Here is a 21,753-nt window from a genome sequence, read left to right as displayed (position 1 = left end):
AATACACTGCCTTCAAAGCAGATCGCCGCCTCTATCACTTCCTGAGGGTTCCCGTCGGCATCACTAATGGGGTCTCGGTCTTCCAGCGAGAGATGGACCGAATGGTTGACCGGCACGTACTGCGGGCCATCTTCTCGTACCTAGATAACGTCACCATCTGCAGCCACGTTCAGCAGGACCACGACGCAAACCTCCAAAAATTCCTCCATACCGCCAAACTCCTTAACCTCACATACAATAAGGAGAAATGCGTGTTCCACACCAACCGCTTCGCCATCCTTGGCTATGTAGTGGAAAATGGAGTTCTAGGTCCCAACCCCGACCGATTCGGCCCCTCCTGGAACCCCCTTTCCCCCACTGTCCCAAGGCCCTGAAACGATGCCGGGGTCTTCTCCTATTGCGCCCAGTGGGTCCCTAATTATGCAGACAAGGCCCGCCCACAGTTAAGTCCACAGTTTTTCCCCTGATACTGAGGCCCGCCAGGCCTTCAACCACATCAAGACGGACATCGGCAAGGCCACGATGCACGCGGTTGACGAGTCACTCCCCTTTCAGGTGGAGAGCGATGCATCGGACGTAGCTCTGGCCTCCACCCTCAACCAGGCGAGCAGACCGCATCTGCTTTTCCCGCATCCTCCATGCCTCCGAAATTCGGCATTCCTCTTTTGAAAAGGAGGCCCAAACCATTGTTGAAGCTGTGCGACATTGGCGGCATTACCTGGCCGGCAGGAGATTCACTCTCCTCACTGACCAACGGTCGGTTGCCTGCATGTTTAATAATACACAGCGGGGCAAGATCAAAAACGACAAGATCTTGAGCTGGAGGATCGAGTTCTCCACCTATAACTATGAGATCTTGTATCGCCCGGGGAAGCTCAATGAGCCCCCTGATGCCCTATCAGCGCACAAGTGGACCGACTCTGGGCTCTCCACTATGACTTCTGCCACCCGGGGGTCACCCGGTTCTTCCATTTTGTCAAGGCCCGCAACCTGCGCTACTCCATTGAGGAGGTCAGAACCATCACCAGGGACTGCCAAGTCTGCGCAGAGTGCAAGCCGCACTTCTACCGGCCAGATAGAGCGCACCTGGTGAAGGCCTCCCGCCCCTTTGAATGCCTTAGTATGGTCTTCAAAGGGCCCCTCTCCTCTACCGACCGCAACGCGTACTTCCTGAATGTGATTGACGAGTACTCCCTGATGTGTTAGGCTGGTTGGTTCGATGTGGACTGCCCTCAATGCAGGGAAGCTAGAAACAGACGTCTAACACTGGGGGAGATCCAACACTGTTTTATTCAACGATAGAACTGATAAACATATTCAGCTGTGGGTCGACACTATACTGAACTGACTGGAAACTTATTAGAGACTTACTCGCGACCGCATGGTGTTTGCACTTGCTAGCTCATGGACTCCGACTGTCTCAGTGGCTGGGTCCAGAGAGAGCAGGAAACCTAGTGCCCTCTGGCTTTATAGTGGTAGTGTCCTGTCTGGTGATTGGCTGCACTGTTTTGTGTGCTTACTGGTCATCCTGTGTGTCAATCACTGCCTGTCTGCACCTCATTATATACATGAGTGGATATTATGTAACTCCCGGTTCCCTTTCACCATCCCATGTCCCAATATGACTTCTGCCACGGTAATCAAAGCCCTGCACAGCATCTTCACTCTGTTCGATTTCCCCACCTATATCCACAGCGATCAAGGATCCTCTTTCATGAGCAATGAGCTGCATCAGTTCCTGCTCAGCAAGGGCATCGCCTCGAGCAGAATGACCAGCTACAACCCCCGGGAAAACGGGCAGGTGAAGCGGGAGAACGGGACCGTCTGGAAGGCCATCCTGCTGGCCCTGCGGTCTAAAAATCTCCCGGTCTCCCGCTGGCAGGAGGTCTTCCCCGACGCGCTTCACTCCATCCGGTCGCTCCTCTGCACCGCGACCCATGAGACACCTCAGGAACGTGTGTTTGCCTTCCCCAGGAAGTCCACCTCCAGGGTCTCACTCCCAAAATGACTGAAAGTTCCTGGACCCGTCCTCCTCCGGAAGCATGTGCTGGGCCATAAATCGAACCCATTGGTCGAAAAAGTCCACCTCCCACATGCAAACCGGCAGTACGCCTACGTGGCACATCCCGACGGGTGCCAAGATACAGTCTCCCTCCGGGACCTGGCACCCGCTGGCTCCCCACCCACGACCCTCGACCTGACACCACTCCCTCCCCCCCCGGTTGCCTCATTCACCCCTGCTCCACTCACCGCAGCCCCCACCCCAGCAGGATCTGTCCTCTCACTGGATCCACTCAGGGGTGACGAAGACGAGGACAACACGCTCCCGGAGTCACAGGTGACCAGGTCAGCGTCCACATCACCAACAGGACTGAGACGATCACGGAGGAGGGTCAAGGCATGCGACAGACTTAATTTGTAATGTTTCCAAACACCCCGCCGGTCTCTTTTTTAACAGGGGGTGAATGTAGTGAACACCACTTGTGGTATGTTATATGTATTACGGCACTGCCCATTTGTTATAGGTACGACGGTAAATCCCTGCCTGTCGACTCCGCCCAGCAGGCTGCGTATAAAAGTGTGTGCTTTCCTGAGCTGCAGCCATTCTGGTTCCAGCTACAGGAGGCACAACATCTTGTTCAATAAAGCCTTGATTGTTCCACCATTCGCGTCTCGTGGTAATTGACGGTACATTAGGCAGTAAGCTAAAAAGCAGGGCCTCGAGGGTTTTCATCTCAGGATTACTCCCTGTGCCACGTGCCAGTGAGGCTAGAAATGGAAGAATAGCGCAGCTAAACACGTGGCTAAATTGGTGGTGTAGGAGGAAGGGTTTCAGATTTTTGGACCATTGGGATCTCTTCCGGGACAGGTGGGACCTGTACAAGAAAGACTATCCACTCTGTCTATGCCCCTCATAATTTTGTAGACCTCTATAAGGTCGCCCCTCAACCTCCGCCGTTCCAGTGAGCACAAACCGAGTTTATTCAACCGCTCCCCATAGCTAATGCTATGATAGAGATCATAGCTAATGCTAGGAGATAGAAAGGCATGTAAAAAAGGCAATATTACAATAATCATGGGGGCCTTCAATATGCAGGCAGACTGGGAAAATCAGGTGGGTCGTGAATCCCAAGAAAAGGAACTTGTGGAATGTCTAAGATGGTTTTTTGGAGCAGCTTGAGACAGCTTACTAGGGAACAGGCAATTCAGGATTTGGTGATGTTTAACGGAGCAGACTTGATTAGGGAACCTAAGGTGAAGGAACCCCTCGGGAGCCGTGACCACAATATGATAGAATTTACCCTGCAATTTGAGAGGGAGAAGCTGCAATCAGATGTAATGGCACTGCATTTAAACAAGGGTAATTACAAAGACATGAGGGATGAGCTTGCCAGAGTTGATTGGAAAAGGAGCCGAGCAGTGAAGACAGTGGAACAGCAATGGCAGGAGTTTTTGGGGGTTATTCAGGAGGCACAACAGAAATTCATCCCAAGGAGGAGGAAACTGCTAAGGGCAGGACAAGGCATCTATGGCTGATGATGGAAGTCAAGGACAACATAAAACCAAAAGAAAAAGCATACAAAGTGGCGATGATTAGTGGGAAGGCAGAGAATTGGGAAGTCTTTAAAAGCGATCAGAGGACAACTCAAAAAGCAATAAGGGGGAGAAGATGAAATATGAGTGCAAGCTAGCTAATAATATAAAGGAAGATAGGAAGTATTTTTTTCTATATATGAAAGGTACGAGAGAGGCAAAAATAGACATTGAACCACTGGACAATGTGGCTGGAGAAGTAACAATAGGTAACAAAGAAATAGCAGAGGAACTGAAGAGTTACTTTATGTCAATCTTCACGATAGAAGACTGACATACCTGAGGAAGGAGCAGTGCTCCGAAAGCTAGTGTTTGAAACAAACATGTTGGACTTTAACCTGGAGTTGTAAGACTTCTTACTGTGCTCACCCCAATCCAATGACGGCATCTCCACATCAAGGATGTTACACAGAGGAGAACCAGTGGAAGTGATTTATTTAGATTTCCCGAAGGCCTTTGACAAGGTGCCGCATAGAAGACTGTTTAATAAATTAAGAGCCCATGGTGTTAAGGGTAAGATCCTCGCATGGATAGAGGATTGGCTGGCTGGCAGAAGTCAGAGAGTGGGGATAAAGGGGTCTTTTTCAGGATGGCAGCAGGTGACTAGTTGTGTGCCTCAAGGGTCGGTGCTGGGACCATAACTTTTCACAATATATTAATGATTTGGAAGAAGGAACTGAAGGCACTTTGCTAAGGGATCTTATTGAAACTTACAAGATACTGCGAGGCCTGGATAGAGTGGACGTGGAGAGAATGTTTCCACTTGAAGGAAAAATTAGAAGCAGAGGACATAATCTCAGACTAAAGGGACAATCCTTTAAAACAGAGATGAGGAGGAATTTCTTCAGCCAGAGAGTGGTGAATCTGTGAAACTCTTTGCCGCAGAGGTCTGTGGAGGCCAAATCACCGAGTGCCTTTCAGACAGAGATAGATAGGTTCTTGATTAATAAGGGGATCTGGGGTTATGGGGAGAAGGCATGAGAAAGGGAATGAGATAAATATCAGCCATGATTGAATGGTGGAGCAGACTCGATAGGCCAAGTGGCCTAATTCTGGTTATCAAGCAGGTCATCAAGCACTTATCTATTCTAATTGCATGTTCCAGCACCTGGTCCATCGGCTTGTATGCCATGGCATTTCAAGTGCTTATCTAAATGCTTCTTAAACATTGTGAGTGTTCCACCTCTACCAACCTTTAAGGTAGAGAGTTCCATATTCCCACCACCCACTGGGTCAAAATGTTTTTCCTCCTGTCCAAATATCTTACTCCTTACCTTAAATCTATGCTGTCTGGTTATTGACACCTCGACTAAAGGGAAAGGTTTCTTCCCATCTACCCTATCCATGTCCCTCAATCTCCTCTGCATGCTCTCAACTGCAATTACATTCTTTCTGTAGTGTGGCAACCAGTACTTGAACTATGGCCTAACAAGTGTTTTATACAACTCCATCATAATCTCCCTGTTTTTATATTCTATGCCATGGCTAATAAAGGCAAGTATCCCATATTCTTTCTTAACTACCTTATCTCATGTCCTGTACATGCACCCCAAGATCCATCTGGTCCTCTGTACTTCTTAGCGTCCTACCATTTATTGTGTATTCCCTCGCCTTGGTTAATCGTCCCAAAATGCAATACCTCACACTTTTCAGTGTTAAATTCCATTTACCACTGTTTTGCCTCTCTGACCAGCTCGACTATATTGCCCTGTAATCTAAGGCTTTCCTCCTCACTATTTACCACATCACCAATTTTCATGGCCCCCTCATTCAAGTCTAGATCATTAATGTACACCACAAACAGAAAGGGACCCAGCACCATTCCATGCAAGACATCATTGGGCACAAGCTTTTAGTCACAAAACCAACCTTCGACCATCACCCTCTACCTCCTGTTATTGAGCCAATTTTGGATCCAATTTGCGAAATTGTCCTGAATCCCATGGGCTCTTACCTTCTTGCTTTTTTTTTTAAAGCATTTTCTTTTTCAATTATTTTTTATCCTGTTAACTTGTTTCGAACATCTAATAACCAAAATTTTGATTTAGTATAAAAGTCATCTACATTGCAAACAATTCCTGTGCTTCATGCAAAGTTAATAATGTACATAATTCTTACTCGATAGTTGGTGATAGAGGACCTGTGAGTTTTTCTTCATGGTATCATCTGCTCAAGCTTGCCCTCCACTTTTTTCATGATTCACTCTAGAAATTAAAATAAAACACTTGTGTTAAACAGTATGTAGAAATTATGTAACCAAATTCTATGACACATTGAAATCTCTCCCATGAACATAGTAACTTTTCAGCTCCTAGGGTTTACAATTTGGAGAATATTATAAAGTCTGAAAGGAAACTTACCGAATTCTGTCCAAAGAATCTAGCAAGCTAATTCACATTCTTGTGTTAAAATTCTACCATGGTCTTCCTCTTTCCTATTGCTTCATCCCAACACCTTTTCTAAATTCCCACTGTTCTCCAATTCTGGTCTTGAATGCACACTTGATACCCATTGCTCCAACAAGGTCAGTGGCCATGCTTTCAGTTGCCTAGGCTCTAAGATTTTCAATTTCCTTTTTAAACCTCTTAAGCCTGCTACCTCTCTTTCTCCTCACTCAAGGCCCCACATAAATGCAAGGTATTTGTGTATTCCTGGAGCCTTTTTCACATAGTTGCCCACATGTTAGTACAGTGGTTAGCACGGTTGCTTCACAGCTCCAGGGACCCTGGTTTGATTCCCGGCTTGGGTCACTGCCTGTGCAGAGTCTGCACGTTCCTGTGTCTGCGAGGATTTCTTCCGGGTGCTCCGATTTCCTCCCACAGTCCAAAGATGCGCAGGTCAGGTGGATTGCTCATGCCAAATTGCCCTTAGTGTCCAATAAAAAAGGTTGGGTGAGTTTCCTGGCTTACGGGGATAGGATGGAGGTGTAGGCTTGGGCAGGGTACTCTTTCCAAGGGCTGGTGCAGACTCGATGGGCTGAATGGCATCCTTCTGCACTGTAAATCCTATGATTCATGACCCTGCAGAGATTCATCAGTCAACACAACAATCCTTGTGACATACTGCTTCCTATGTCAATCGGAAAGCAAAAACAATTATTACAATTGGATAATGCTCAACTGTCAGCCACACAACCATTTTTCTTCTATTTCTAATTGTTTCATATCCGATCAAGTAATATTCAAGAAAAATGACAGAAAAATCTTATAATTTTTACTGTCCAATAACTCTCCAGGATTCCTTGCAAAATTCCTTACGAGCAAACAAGATAAAAACTTAGGCCCAAAACCGTGGAGATTTTTACATCCGAGTGAGAAGGACTTTTCTTTTTTCTCTCACGTCCATCAGGTCTACTCTCGGATTGACTTTCTTTGTGGTGGGTTGGTCTCTCCTTTCTGGGATGAGGCTATAGATATTTCCGATCATGCTCTACACTTTGTGGACTTGGTGTTGGGGCACATCCTAGATGATGGGGCAGCCCAGAGCATCATCTCAAAAGCAAGGCTGAGGCATTTGCAACAATCTACAGCTCGTCGTGTTGAGTGGATTATTCATCTCGGTCTCCTCCAGAGGTCCTCAACATCACAGGTGGAGCAGCCAAGTCGATTTGCTCACGTGATATCAAAAATGGCTGATGGCACTGGATACTGCAAGACTCTGGGCCTGGATAATATTTTTTAGAATTAGAACAGTAGAACAGTACAGCACAGAACAGGCCCTTCGGCCCTCAATGTTGTGCTGAGCAATGATCACCCTACTCAAGGCCGCGTATCCACCCGATACCAGTAACCCAACAACCACATTAACTTTTTTATTTTTTAGGACACTAAGGGCAATTTAGCCTGGCCAATCCACCTAACCCGCACATCTTTGGACTGTGGGAGGAAACCGGAGCACCCGGAGGAAACCCACGCACACACGGGGAGGACGTGCAGACTCCGCACAGACAGTGACCCAGCCGGGAATCGAACCTGGGACCCTGGAGCTGTGAAGCATTTATGCTAACCACCATGCTACCGCGCTGCCCATAAGTACTATTCAGTACTATTCTGGCAATAGTACTGAAGACTCGTGTTCCAGAACTTAGCACATCCCTAGCCAAGCTTTTCAAGTACAGCTATAACACAGGCATTTACTCAGCAATGTCCTTTACACAAAAAGCAGGACAAATCCAATTCAATTATTGCCCCATCAATTAACTCTCTATCATCAGTTAAGCGATGGAACGGTTCATCAACAATGCGATCAAGCGTCATTTGATTATCAATAACCGGTTCACAAATGTTCAGTTTTCGTACCATCAGGGTCACTCAGCTCCTGACCTCATTACAGCCTTGGTTCAAACATGGGAAAAAAAGGAGTTGAACTTCAGAGGTGAGGTGAGAGTACTGCCCTTGACAGCAAGGCCACATTTGACCCAGTGTAGATTAACGAGCTTGAGCAAAACTGAGTCAATGGAAATCAGGGCGGGGGAAACTCTCTGCTAGTTGGATCATACTGCTTGTTGGTGTCAGTCATCTCAGCTCCAAGACATCACTGCAGGGCTTCCTCAGGGTAGGCTCTATCATCTTCAGCTGCTCACAATGGTCTTCCCTCGATCATCGGGTCAGAAGTGGGGATATTTGCTGATGACTGCACAATGCTCAGCACCATTTGCAACTCCTCAGATATTTAAGCAGCCCATGTCCAAATGCAGCAGGATTTGGACAGTATGCAGTCTTGGGCTGACAAGTGGCACATAACAATCGCACAATACAAGTGCCAGGAAATGACCGTTTCCAACAAGAGAATCGAGCCATTGCCCTTGACATTCAATAGCATTACCATTGCTGAATCCCCCACTATCACTATCCTGGGGGACCATTAACTAGAAACGGAATTGGACTGGCCATATAAATACTGTGGATACAAGAGCAGGTCACAGGCTAGGAATCCTGCAGCAAGTAACTCACCTCCTGACACCCAATGTCTGTCCACAATCTACAATGGTGATGGTATACACTCCCCTTGCCTGGACGACTGCAGCTCCAAAAACACTTCAAAAACTTGACACCATCCAGGACAAAGCGACTTATTTGATTGGTAACCCATCCACCAACAGACGCATCCTCTACCGCCGAATAGCAGCGGTCGTATGTACCATTTACAAGATGCACTGCAGAAACTCACCAAGTTTCCTTAGACAGCGCCTTCCAAACCCACAACCATCTAGATGGTAGATGGTAGAGGGCAGCAGGTGCATGGGAATAGCACCATCTGGAAATTCCCTCCAAGACACTCACGCGCAATAAAGAGGGCTAAAAGGGGTCATGAAATATCTTTGGCTAACAGGGTTAAGGAAAATCCCAAAGCCTTTTATTCGTATGTAAGGAGCAAGAGGGTAACTAGAGAAAGGATTGGCCCACTCAAAGACAAAAGAGGGAATTTATGCTTGGACTCAGAGGAAATGGGTGAGATTCTTAATGAGTACTTTGCATCGGTATTCACAAAGGAGAGGGACACGATGGATGTTGAGGCTAGGGATGGAAGTTCAAATACTCTAGGTCAAGTTGTCATACGGAAGGGGGACGTTTTGGGTATTCTAAAAGACATTAAGGTGGACAAATCGCCAGGACAGGATTGGATCTATCCCAGGTTACTGAGGGAAGCGAGGGTTGAAATAGCTGGGGCTTTAACAGATATCTTTGCAGCATCCTTGAGCACGGGTGAGGTCCCGGAGGACTGGAGAATTGCTAATGTTGTCCCTTTGTTTAAGAAGGGTAGCAGGGATAATCCAGGGAATTATAGACCTGTGAGCTTGGCTTCAGTGGTAGGCAAACTGTTGGAGAAGATACTGAGGGATAGGACCTATTAACATCTGGAAGAAAATAGACTTATCAGTGATAGGCAGCATGGTTTTGTGCAGGGAAGGTCATGTCTTACAAACCTAATAGAATTCTTTGAGGCAGTGACAAAGTGACAAAGTTAATAGATGAGGGAAGGGCTGTAGATGTCATATACATGGACTTTAGTAAGGTGTTTGATATGGTTTCCCATGGCAGGTTGATGGAAAAAGTGAAGTCGTATGGGGTTCAGGGTGTGCTAGCTAGATGGATAAAGAACGGGCTGGGCAACAGGAGACAGAGAGTAGTGGTGGAAGGGAGTGTCTCAAAATGGAGAAGGGTGACTAGTGGTGTTCCACAGGGTTCCGTGCTCGGACCACTGTTGTTTGTGATCTACATAAATGACCTGGAGGAAGGTATAGGTGGTTTGATTACCAAGTTTGTAGATGATACTAAGATTGGTGGAGTTGCAGATAGCGAGGAGGACTGTCAGAGAATACAACAAAATATAGATAGATTGGAGAGTTGGGCAGAGAAATGGCAGATGGAGTTCAATCCAGGCAAATGCGAGGTGATGCATTTTGGAAGATCAAATTCAAGAGCGGACTATATGGTCATTGGAAGAATCTTGGGGAAAATTGATGTACAGAGAGATCTGGGAGTTCAGGTCCATTGAACTCTGAAGGTAGCAACGCAGGTGGATAGAGTGGTCAAGAAGGCATACAGCATGCTTGCCTTCATCGGAAGGGGTATTGAGTACAAGAGTTGGCAGGTCATGTTACAGTTGTATAGGACTTTGGTTCGACCACATTTGGAATACTGTGTGCAGTTATGGTCGCCACATTACCAGAAGGATGTGGATGCCTTGGAGAGGGTGCAGAGGAGGTTCACCAGGATGTTGCCTGGTATGGAGGGTGCTAGCTATGAAGAAAGGCTGAGTAGATTAGGATTGTTTTCGTTGGAAAGACAGAGGTTGAGGTCTACAAAATTATGAGAGGTATGGACAGGGTGGATAGCAACAAGCTTTTTCCAAGAGTGGGGGTGTCAGTTACAAGGGGTCACGATTTCAAGGTGAGAGGGGGAAAGTTTAAGGGAGATGTGCGTGGAAAGTTTTTTACGCAGAGGGTGGTAGGTGCCTGGAACGCTTTACCAGCGGAGGTGGTAGAGGCGGGGACGATAGCATCATTTAAGATGCATCTGGACAGGTATACGAACGGCGGGAACAGAGGGAAGTAGACCTTGGAAAATAGGAGACAGGTTTAGATAAAGGATCTGGATCGGTGCAGGCTGGGAGGGCCGAAGGGCCTGTTCCTGTGCTGTAATTTTCTTTGTTCTTATCCTGACCTGATAATATATAGTGCTGATGCTTCACTGATGCTGGGTCAATATCCTGGAACTCCCTCCTTAACAGCGGAGTGTATTTACACCAAAGATACTGCAGCAATTCAAGAAGACAGCTCACCACCACTTTCACAAGACCAGTTAGGGATGGGCAATAAATGGTGGCCTAGTCAGCAAAGCACACAAAAAAGTAGAATTTTCCTCTCAAAACAATTATTGAAGTCCATTAAGGAGAGAGGAGGAAAATGAGAACCAACTAGATGGTCACTATAGAAATCAACATAAATGTAAATACAAGTTAAAAATGACGTTTATTTGCTTTAATACTCTCAAATTTTATTACACCTGTAATCAAACTTGCACCAAACCAAACATTTCTCACTAACGTATTTGACACCTTCCAGTGACATTTTAAAATCCGCGAATACCATCTACCCAAGAACCCAATTCAGTACCGCAGGCAAAATACACTCCAACCATTTCACAACCATCCTGCTCTGCTACAAATAGAATATTTGCATTCTTCTAAGAGTTCCGGCCTTGGGTGACCGTCTGTGTGGAGTTTGCACTACCTCCCCGTGTCTGCGTGGATTTCCTTCAGGTGCTCCGTTTTCCTCCCACAGTCGAAAGATGTGCCGGTTAGGTGGATTGGCCACCTTTTTGATGTCAACTGAATAGAAACAAATTTAGGGATAAAACAATAAAGGGACGCTACTGTTGGAGCACTGCATTAACATAACAAACATCAAATGAGAGTGAAATTAAAGGGGGGGTCATAAAGCACTCCAAACCCTGCAGTGCCCACCAGGCAAGGAATGCCTCCATGTTGCCTGTGAGCACCACATGCTCTCTTTCGAGGGCACCCAGCCGTGAATATAGCTGTGGAAGAGGGGCAGACAGTCTGGCCGGGCGACCCTTTCAGTCACCCGCTGCCTACAGCTATAAATGGCAAGCTTCGCCAGGGCCAGGAGCGGGTTCACAAGGAGGTCCTCCACCTTCCCTACCCCTCTCTGCACCAGGTGCCCGTAGATCAGGAGTTGGGCGGCATAGTAGCACAGTGGATGGACTGTTGATTCACAGCGCCAGGGTCCCAGGTTCGATTGCCGCTTGGGTCACTGTCTCTGCACATTCTCCCTATGTCTGTGTGGGTTTCATCCGGGTGCTCTAGTTTCCTCCCACAAGTTCCAAAAGGCGTGCTTGTTCGGTGAATTGGGCATTCTGAATTGTCCCTGTGTGTATCTGAATAGGCGCCAGAGTGTGGCGACGAGGCCATTTTCACACTAACTTAGAACATTACAGCGCAGTACAGGCCCTTCGGCCCTCGATGTTGCGCCATCCTGTGAAACCCCTCTAAAGTCCCTCTACACTACTTCCTTATCGTCCAAATGCCTATCAAAAGACCATTTGAAGACTTCCGGTAGCGGCAATGACCAGCTGAGCCGCACATTCGGAGGCTCCCGAAAAAAACGGACTTCGGGGCTTTTTTAAAGGCCCGCAACAGAGCTTAAGAGGCAAATCCCGATGGGGGAAAGAGGCCAGGAGTTTCCCCAGAGGTCCCATGGTGCAGACCAGGAGCGGAGCAGGGAGAGAATCGGGAGGAAAAACTTTTGAAAAAAATCGGGACCCGCAGGACAAAATGGCGGCCGGCGAAAGTTTTGAAGAACTGAAGAAGTGGGTCCAGACGACTCTGCTGAGCCTCTTCCAGGATCTGAAAGTGGAGTTGCTGGAGTCCATCAACAGGGAACTGATGGAGACCCAGACAGCCCAGGGGGCTGCGATCCGGGAGCTGCAGCAGCAAGCCGCCGAGAGGGAGGACGAGGTCATGGCCATGGTGGGGAAGGTGGAGTGCACGAGGCGCTCCATAAAAGATGGCAGGAGCGGTTCGAGGAGTTGGACAACTGGTTGAGGAGGAAGAATTTACGGATCCTGGGCCTCACGGAGGGGCTGGAGGGGTCGGACCTAGCGGCCTATGTGGTGATGATGCTGAACACGCTGATGGGGGCTGGGTCCTTCCAGGGGCCCCTGGAGTTGGAGGAGGCCCACAGAATTCTGGCTAGGAGGCCCAAGCCGAACGAGCCGCCGCGGGTGGTGTTGGTAAGGTTCCACCGGTTTTTGGATCGTGAGTGTGTGCTCCGGTGGGCCAAGAAGGAGCGGAGCAGCAAATGGGAGAACACGGAGGTGCGGATCTTCCAGGACTGGAGTGCGGAGGTGGCGAGGCGGAGGGCCGGGTTTAACCGGACGAAGGCGGTGCTCCACAGACGGAAGGTGAAGTTTGGAATTCTGCAGCCGGTGCGTCTGTGGGTCACCTACCAGGATCGACACCACTATTTTGAGTCCCCGGAGGAGGCGTGGGCCTTTGTGCAAGCCGAGAAACTGGACACAAACTGAGGGTCCCCCGGATGGGGGATGCTGTGGAATACTGTATTTATTTATACTGTATGTGTATCTGCGGGGTTTAGGGTATGATGTGGGGTGGCCGTAGGGTGGGAGGGGTGATGCCGTACGGGTGTTTTCTTTATGGGTTTTCTAGCAGGAGTTCGGTTCACGGGTTTGGGCTGAGGGGTAAACGGGGTGTTTGGGGAGCTGGTGGGGGGGACTGACAATGGGAGTGGCCCTGGAGGAGGCGGGGCGTGGCAGGGCAAAAGCACGGGCTTTCTGCAGGGTCCCCGCGCTGGGAGAGGGAAGGGGCGGGGTTTTCTTTTCCCGCGCAGGAGCGAGGGAGGGTGGACTGGTTGATTGTCACCATGGGGGAGGGGCAGTCCCACGTTGGGAGGAGCCAAAAGTAGGGCGGGAGCCACCGGGGTCAGCAGAAGATACCTGGCTCACGGGAGTGCTGTAGAGGGGGGGGGGGCACGGCTAGGAGGGGTCCTAGCCTGGGGGGGGGGGGGGGGGGGGGCGGGGGGTTACTGGGTTGATGCGGAAACGGTCAGGAAGGAGCTGGAGGACGCAGGGACTGCTGGAGGGGGGGGAGGTGCCGCCGTGGGAAACTGGCAGAGCGTGGGACGCTGGCCGGGGGTGGGCAAGGGATGGGGTATGGCTAATCGGCAGGGGAAGGGGGCAGGGAGCCCTCGGATCCGGCTGATAACCTGGAATGTGAGGGGGCTGAATGGGCCGGTCAAAAGGGCTCGAGTAGTTGCCCACCTGAAGGGACTGAAGGCAGATGTGGCCATGCTCCAGGAGACACACCGGAGAGTGGTGGACCAGGTGCGGCTGAGAAAGGGTTGGGTGGGCCAGGTATTCCACTCAGGGCTGGACGAGAAGAGTAAAGGGGTGGCGATCCTGGTGGGGAAGAAGGTGTCGTTTGAGGCGTTGAAGGTGGTGGCTGACAGTGGCGGGAGGTACGTGATGGTGAGTGGCAAGCTGCAGGGGGAGCGGGTAGTGTTGGTGAATGTTTATGCCCCAAATTGGGACGATGCGGGGTTCATGCGGCGTATGCTGGGCCGCATTCCGGACCTGGAGGTGGGGGGCCTGATCATGGGGGGAGACTTTAACACTGTGCTGGATCCCCCATTGGATCGATCCAAGTCCCGGACGGGTAGGAGGTTGGCGGCGGCTAAGGTGCTGAGGGGATTTATGGACCAGATGGGGGGGGTGGACCCTTGGAGGTTTGAGAGGCCAAGGGCCAGGGAATACTCGTTTTTCTCCCATGTACATAAGGCCTACTCGAGGATTGACTTTTCTGTCCTGAGCAGGGGGCTGGTCCCGAGGGTGGAGGAAGTGGAATACTCCGCCATTGCCATTTCGGACCATGCCCCGCACTGGATGGACCTCGGGCTGGGGGAAGAGAGGGACCAACGTCCGCTCTGGCGCATGGAGGTGGGGCTGCTGGCAGAGGAGGAGGTGGCCGGGAGGGTCCGGGGGTGTATTGAGAGATACCTCGAGGCCAATGATAACGGGGAGGTTCGGGTGGGGACGGTCTGGGAGGCATTGAAGGCGGTGATGAGGGGGGAATTGATCTCCATCCGAGCCCACAGGGAGAGGGGGGAGCAAAGGGAAAGGGAAAGACTGATAGGGGAGATGGTGCAGGTGGATAGGAGATATGCGGAGGCCCCGGAGGAGGGATTGCTGGGGGAGAGGCGTAGCCTACAGGCCAGATTTGACCTACTGACGACCAGAAAGGCGGAAGCCCAGTGGAGGAAAGCACAGGGGGCGGTGTATGAACACGGGGAGAAGGCGAGCAGGATGCTGGCGCACCAGCTCCGGAAGCGAGACGCGGCCAGGGAGATTGGGGGAGTGAGGGATAGCGCTGGGAAGGTGGTGCGGAAGGGGGTAGAGGTCAATGGGGTCTTCAGGGACTTTTATGGGGAACTGTACCGCTCTGAGCCCCCGGTGGAGGAGGGTGGAATGGGGCGCTTCCTGGACAGGTTGCATTTCCCGAGGGTGGAAGAGGAGCGGGTGGAGGGACTAGGGGCACCGATCGAGTTGGAGGAGGTTGTCAAAGGATAGGGAGCATGCAGTCTGGGAAGGCGCCGGGGCCGGACGGGTTTCCGGCGGAATTTTATAAAAAGTATTTGGACCTGTTGGGCCCCCTGTTGGTTCGGACCTTTAACGAGGCATGGGAGGTGGGGGCTTTGCCCCCAACTATGTTACGGGCGCTGATTTCTTTGATCCTGAAGCGGGACAAGGACCCTCTGCAGTGTGGATCATATAGGCCGATTTCGTTGCTGAACGCCGATGCAAAGCTGCATCCGGTGTTTGTGCTGCATCCGGGGGATCAAGAGGAGGGGATTGGTAGGCTCCCACTGAAGCAGGCAGGGAAGAGCTTCAGGTACCTAGGGGTCCAGGTGGCTGGGAGTTGGGGGGCCCTGCACAAGCTCAACCTCACAAGGTTGGTGGAGCAGATTGAGGAGGAGTTTAAGAGGTGGGATATGTTACCGCTGTCACTGGCGGGGAGGGTGCAGTCCGTTAAGATGACGGTGCTCCCGAGGTTTATGTTCTTGTTCCAGTGCCTCCCCATCTTTATCCCAAAGGCCTTTTTCAGGAGGGTCAACAGCAGTATCACGGGTTTTGTGTGGGCGCATGGGACTCCAAGGGTTCGAAGAGTGTTCCTGGAACGAGGCAGGGATAGGGGGGGGCTGGCGTTGCCCAACCTCTGTGGGTACTACTGGGCGGCCAACGCAGCGATGGTGCGTAAGTGGGTAATGGACGAGGAGGGAGCAGCGTGGAAGAGGATGGAGGCGGCGTCTTGTGTGGGCACGAGCCTGGAAGCGCTAGTAACCGTTGCCGCTCCCTCCAATGAGGTACACCACGAGCCCGGTGGTGGCGGCTACCCTCAAAATTTGGGGGCAATGGAGACGGCACAGGGGAGAAATGGGGGGCTCGATGGAGGCCCCAATACAGGGGAACCATCGGTTCGCCCCAGGGAGCATGGATGGCGGATTTCTGGGCTGGCACAGGGCAGGGGTTAGGAGGTTGAGGGACCTGTTTGTGGAGGGGAGGTTCGCGAGCTTGGGGGAGTTAGAGGGGAAGTTTGGGCTCCCCCCGGGGAACATGTTTAGGTACATCCATGTGAGGGCATTTGCCAGGCAGCAGGTGGAGGGGTTTCCCTTGCTGCCCCCACGAGGGGTGCGGGATAGGGTGCTCTCGGGGGTGTGGGTCGGAGGAGGGAAGATCTCGGACATATACCGGGTAATGCAGGAGGTAGACGAGGCCTCGGTGGGGGAACTGAAGGGGAAGTGGGAAGAGGAGCTGGGGGAGGAGATTGAGGAGGGGACGTGGGCGGATGCCCTGGAGAGAGTGAATTCCTCCTCTTCCTGTGCGAGGCTTAGCCTCATACAGTTCAAGGTGCTGCATAGGGCCCACATGACTGGGACAAGGATGAGTAGGTTTTTCGGGGGCGAGGACAGGTGTGCTAGGTGCTCGGGGAGCCCAGCGAACCACGCCCATATGTTTTGGGCGTGCCCAGCGTTGGGGGAGTTTTGGAAGGGGGTAGCAAAGACGGTGTCGAGGGTGGTGGGATCCAGGGTCGAGCCAGGCTGGGGACTCGCAATTTTTGGGGTTGCAGTGGAGCCGGGAGTGCAGGAGGCGATAGAGGCCGGGGTCCTGGCCTTTGCGTCCCTAGTAGCCCGGCGGAGAATCTTGCTCCAATGGAAGGATGCGAGGCCCCCAAGCGTGGAGGCCTGGATCTCGGATATGGTGGGGTTCATTAAATTGGAGAGGGTGGAATTTGCCCTGAGGGGATCAGTACAAGGGTTTTTCAGGCGGTGGCAGCCCTTTCTGGACTTCCTGGCGGAACGGTAGGGAAACAGGCCGACAGCAGCAGCAACCCGGGGGGGGGGGGGGGGGGGGGGAAGGAGAACTGTGCACAAGGGTTTGTGGAAGGTGCTATCTCTCTCCTTTGTTTGTTTTTTTTTCTTGGTTTTTGTTTCTTCCTTTTGTTTGAAGTTGCTCTTGAAGCTGGGGGGCATTGTTTATGGGGTGTTACCGCGGTTGTACGTTAATAGAGTTAAGATGTTTATATTTTGTAAAAATTTCAATAAAAATTATTTATAAAAAAAAACCATTTGAATGCGTTTAGTGTTGGCGAGCCCACTACTGCTGCAGGCAGGGCATTCCATGCCGTTACTACTCTCTGAGTGAAGAACCTGTCCAATATCTATCTCCCCGCAATTTAAAGCTATGTCCCTTCGTGCTGGACATCACCATCCGAGGAAAAAGGCTCTCAATGTCCACCCTATCTAATCCTCTGATAATCTTGTATGCCTCAATTAAGTCACTTCTTAACCTTCTTCTCTCTAACGAAAACAGCCTCAAGTCCTTCAGCCTTTCCACATAAGATCTTCCCTCCATACCAGGCAACATCCTTGTAAATCTCCTCTGTACCCTTTCCAATGCTTCCACATCCTTCCTATAATGTGGCGACCAGAACTGCACGCAATGCTCCAAAGGCGGCCGCACCAGAGTTTTGTGCAACTGCAACATGACCTCATGGCTCCGAAACTCAATTCCTCTAACAATAAAAGCTAACACACCGCACGTCTTCTTAACTACCCTCTCAACCTGGGTGACAACTTTCAGGGATCTATGGACATGGACACCGAGATCTCTCTGCTCGTCCACACTACCAAGAATCTTACCATTAGCCAAGTACTCTGTCTTCCTGTTATTCCTTCCCAAATGAATCACCTCACTTTTCTGCATTAAACTCCATTTTCCACCCATCAGCCCAGCTCTGCAGCTATCTATGTCCATCTGTAACTTGTAACATCCATCTGCACTGTCCACAACTCCACCGACTTCAGTGTCATCTACAAATTTACTCACCTATCCTTCTACGCCCTCTCCAGGTCATTTATAAAAATGACAAACAGCCGCGGCCCCAAAACAGATCCTTGTGGTACACCACTAGTAACTGGACACCAGTCTGAACATTTCCCATCAACCACCACCCTTTGTCTTCTATCAGCTAGCCAATTTCTGATCCAAACTGCTAAATCACCCTGAATCCCATGCCTCTGTATTTTCTGCAATAGCCTACCCTGGGGAAGCTTATCAAACGCTATACTGAAATCCATATACACCACATCAATTGCTTTACCCTCATCCACCTGTTTGGTCACCTTCTCGAAGAACTCAATGAGGTCTGTGAGGCACGACCTACCCTTCACAAAACCATGTTGACTATCTCTAATCAAATTATTCCTTTCCAGATGATTATCCTATCTCTTATAAACCTTTCCAAGACTTTTCCCACAACAGAAGTAAGGCTTACTGGTCTATAGTTACCGGGGTTATCTCTACTCCCCATCTTGAACAAGGGGACAACATTTGCTATCCTCCAGTCTTCTGGCACTATTCCTGTAGACAAAGATGACTTAAAGATCAAAGCCAAAGGCTCAGCCCACAGAATCCTAGGATAAATCGCATCCGGCCCAGCGGACTTATCTATTATCACACATTCCAGAATCGCTAACACCTCCTCCTTATGAACCTCAAGCCCTTCTAGTCGAGTAGCCTGTATCTCACTATTCTCCTTGACAACTCTGTCTTTTTCCTGTGTGAATACAGACGAAAAATGCTCATTTAGCACCTCTCCAATCTCCTCGGACTCCACGCACAACTTCCCACAACTGTCCTTGACTGGCCCTACCTTACCTTAGTCATTCTTTTATTCCTGACATATCTATAGAAAGCTTTAGGGTTATAGAACATAGAACAGTACAGCACAGAACAGGCCCTTCAGCCCTCGATGTTGTGCCGAGCAATGATCACCCTACTCAAACCCATGTATCCACCCTATACCCGTAACCCAACAACCCCCCCCTTAACCTTACTTTTATTAGGACACTTCGGGCAATTTAGCATGGCCAATCCACCTAACCCGCACATCTTTGGACTGTGGGAGGAAACCGGAGCACCCGGAGGAAACCCACGCACACACGGGGAGGACGTGCAGACTCCACACAGACAGTGACCCAGCCGGGAATCGAACCTGGGACCCTGGAGCTGTGAAGCATTTATGCTAACCACCATGCTACCGTGCTGCCCATCCTTGATCCTACCTGCCAAAGACTTTTCATGTCCTCGCCTGGCTCTTCTTAGCTCTCTCTTTAGAGCCCTCCGAGCTAACTTGTAACTCTCAATCGCCCTAACTGAACCATCACGTCTCATCTTTACATAAGCCTCCTTCTTCCTCTTGACAAGTATTTCAACTGCTTTAGTAACCCATGGTTCCCTCGCTCGACCACTTCCTCCCTGCCTAACAGGTACATACTTATCAAGGACACGCAGTAGCTGTTCCTTGAACATGCTCCACATTTCCGCTGTGCCCATCCCCTGCAGTTTTCCTCTCCAGCCGATGCATCCTAAGTCTTGCCTCAGAGCATCATAATTGCCTTTCCCCCAGCTATAACTCTTGCCCTGCGGTGTATACCTATCCCTTTCCATCGCTAAAGTAAACGTAATCGAATTGTGGTCACTATCACCAAAATGCTCACCTACCTCCAATTCTAACACCTGTCCTGGTTCATTACCCAGTACCAATTCCAATACGGCATCGCCTCTCGTTGGCCTATCTACATACTGCCACCCTCCTGCACACATTGGACAAAAACGGACCCATCTAAAGTACTCGAACTATAGTGTTTCCAGTAAATATTTGGAAAGATAAAGCCCCCCACAACAACTACCCTGTTACTTTCGCTCCAATCCAGAATTATCTTTGCAATCCTTTCCTCTACATCTCTGGAACTTTTCGGAGGCCTATAGAAAAGCCCTAACAGGGTGACCTCTCCTTTCCTGTTTCTTAACTCAGCCCATACTACCTCAGTATTCGAGTCCTCATCAAATGTCCTCTCAGCCACCGTAATACTGTCCTTGACTAACAACGCCACCCCTCCCCTCTCTTACCACCTTCCGTGAGCTTAGTGAAATATCTAAACCCCGGCACCTGCAACAACCATTCCTCGCCCTGCTCTATCCATGCCTCCGAAATGCCCCCCCACCCCCAACAGTATCCAAAGCGGTATACCTGTTACTAAGGGTAACGACCACAGGGGATCCCTGTACTGACTGCTTCCCCCCAGCCCTTCTCACCGTCACCCATTTATCGTTATTCTTTGGCGTAACTACCTCCCTGAAGCTTCTTTCTATGACCACCTCTGCCTCCCGAATCATCCGAAGTTCATCCAACTCCAGTTCCCTAACACGGTTTTTGAGGAGCTGGGGTTGGCTGCACTTCCCACAGATGAAATCAGCAGGGACACTGACGGTGTCTCTCACCTCAAACATTCTGTAGGAGGAACATTGTACTGCCTTCCCTGCCATCCCCTTAAAAAACAAGCAAAAGAAAGGAAGAGCTTACCTGATAGTCCCTCAACCCTTTAGGTTAGAGGAGGTGGAAGGGTTGGGGACATTGCAAGTGTCGTGTCTCGGGTTTAGCAACCGCCCGACTTGTATACAGGTACTCACCTTCCCGACAGGTCCCTGCTCCCGCCGAAAATCCGAGGGCGCTCTCGCTGAAAGGTAAGCAAATTTAAAGGCACTCACTCACCTTCACGACAGGCCCCTACTCCCGCCAAAAATCCAGAGGCAGCTCCCGCTTCCCAACAACCGCGGTTGTTTTTTTTTGGTTAGAGGAGGGGGTGGGGGAAACACTGAGGAAGTGTTTTGGGTTTAACTGTCACCTGACAACAGCCCCTCCACAAACCACCTTTAAATTACGCTGGCCGCACTGCACGTAAGCAAATTTCCCCGGAACAGCCAATCAGTAGCTCCGCTCTACTGCCCTCTGCTGGATGCTTGCCTTCACTTGAACACCTTGGGTCTCTTGCACAGGTACACTTTCAAATTACCTTGACCGCACTGCACGTATGCAAATTTCCCCAGAACAGCCAATCAGTAGCTCCGCTCTACTGCTGGATCATTGCAGTGTTAATGTAAGCCTACTTGTGACAATAATAAAGATTATTATTGTAAGTGCAAACAAAACTTCAACAAAAGATTTGTCAGAAAACTAGGGAGTGCAGCCTTTAACACATAACACAGATGTGGTCCGCAAACCCACCAGGCCACCAAAATGGCAGGCTTCTTGGGAGTCCCTGAATCGGCAGTTGTACAGCACTGCTGCATGTGACACCCTCCATGGCAGATCCCCAAGATTGAGAGGGGAGGACTCCTCCATAGAGTGACCTCCACTGTGGACCTCTGCCGCCAGAGGGCAAAAAGGCTTGGTGTGTCCGGGTGACGGTATGGAGGTGAAGGATGGGCAACACGGTGGGGCAGTCGTTAGTACTGCTGCCTCATGGCACTGAGGACCCAGTTTCGATCCTGGTCCCGGGTCACTGTTCATGTGGAGTTTATACATTCTCCCCATGTCTGCATGGGTCTCACCCCCACAACCGAAAACAATGTGCAGGGAAGGTAGATTGGCCTTTATTGGAAAAAAAATGAATTGGGTATTCTAAATATATATTTTAAAAAGTGAAGGGTGCGCAGCAGCAGCCTGTATTGGAGACCCCTCTGCGCAGTCCGAAAAGGCACAGAGGTAATTTCCATC

At 50.2% G+C, this 21,753-nt stretch overlaps 1 protein-coding gene across 2 annotated transcripts in view; it reads right to left on the bottom strand.

Annotated features, from left to right (window-relative positions):
- The window catches only part of tmem108 (transmembrane protein 108), a 117,173-nt gene extending 111,375 nt beyond the window's left edge, over positions 1–5,798 (bottom strand). For both annotated transcript variants that reach the window (XM_038797127.1, XM_038797128.1), the window contains exon 1: positions 5,713–5,798. In XM_038797127.1, the coding sequence (XP_038653055.1) occupies positions 5,713–5,752 (40 nt within the window). In that variant the 5' untranslated portion in view covers positions 5,753–5,798. The remainder of the gene's footprint in view (positions 1–5,712) is intronic.
- Positions 5,799–21,753: the final 15,955 nt, after the last annotated feature.

Source organism: Scyliorhinus canicula, chromosome 5 (assembly GCF_902713615.1).
Source record: "Scyliorhinus canicula chromosome 5, sScyCan1.1, whole genome shotgun sequence".
Taxonomy (NCBI): Eukaryota; Metazoa; Chordata; class Chondrichthyes; order Carcharhiniformes; family Scyliorhinidae; genus Scyliorhinus; species Scyliorhinus canicula.
Note: the sequence above shows the minus strand (reverse complement) of the source record. Positions and strands in the feature narration are given on the sequence as shown.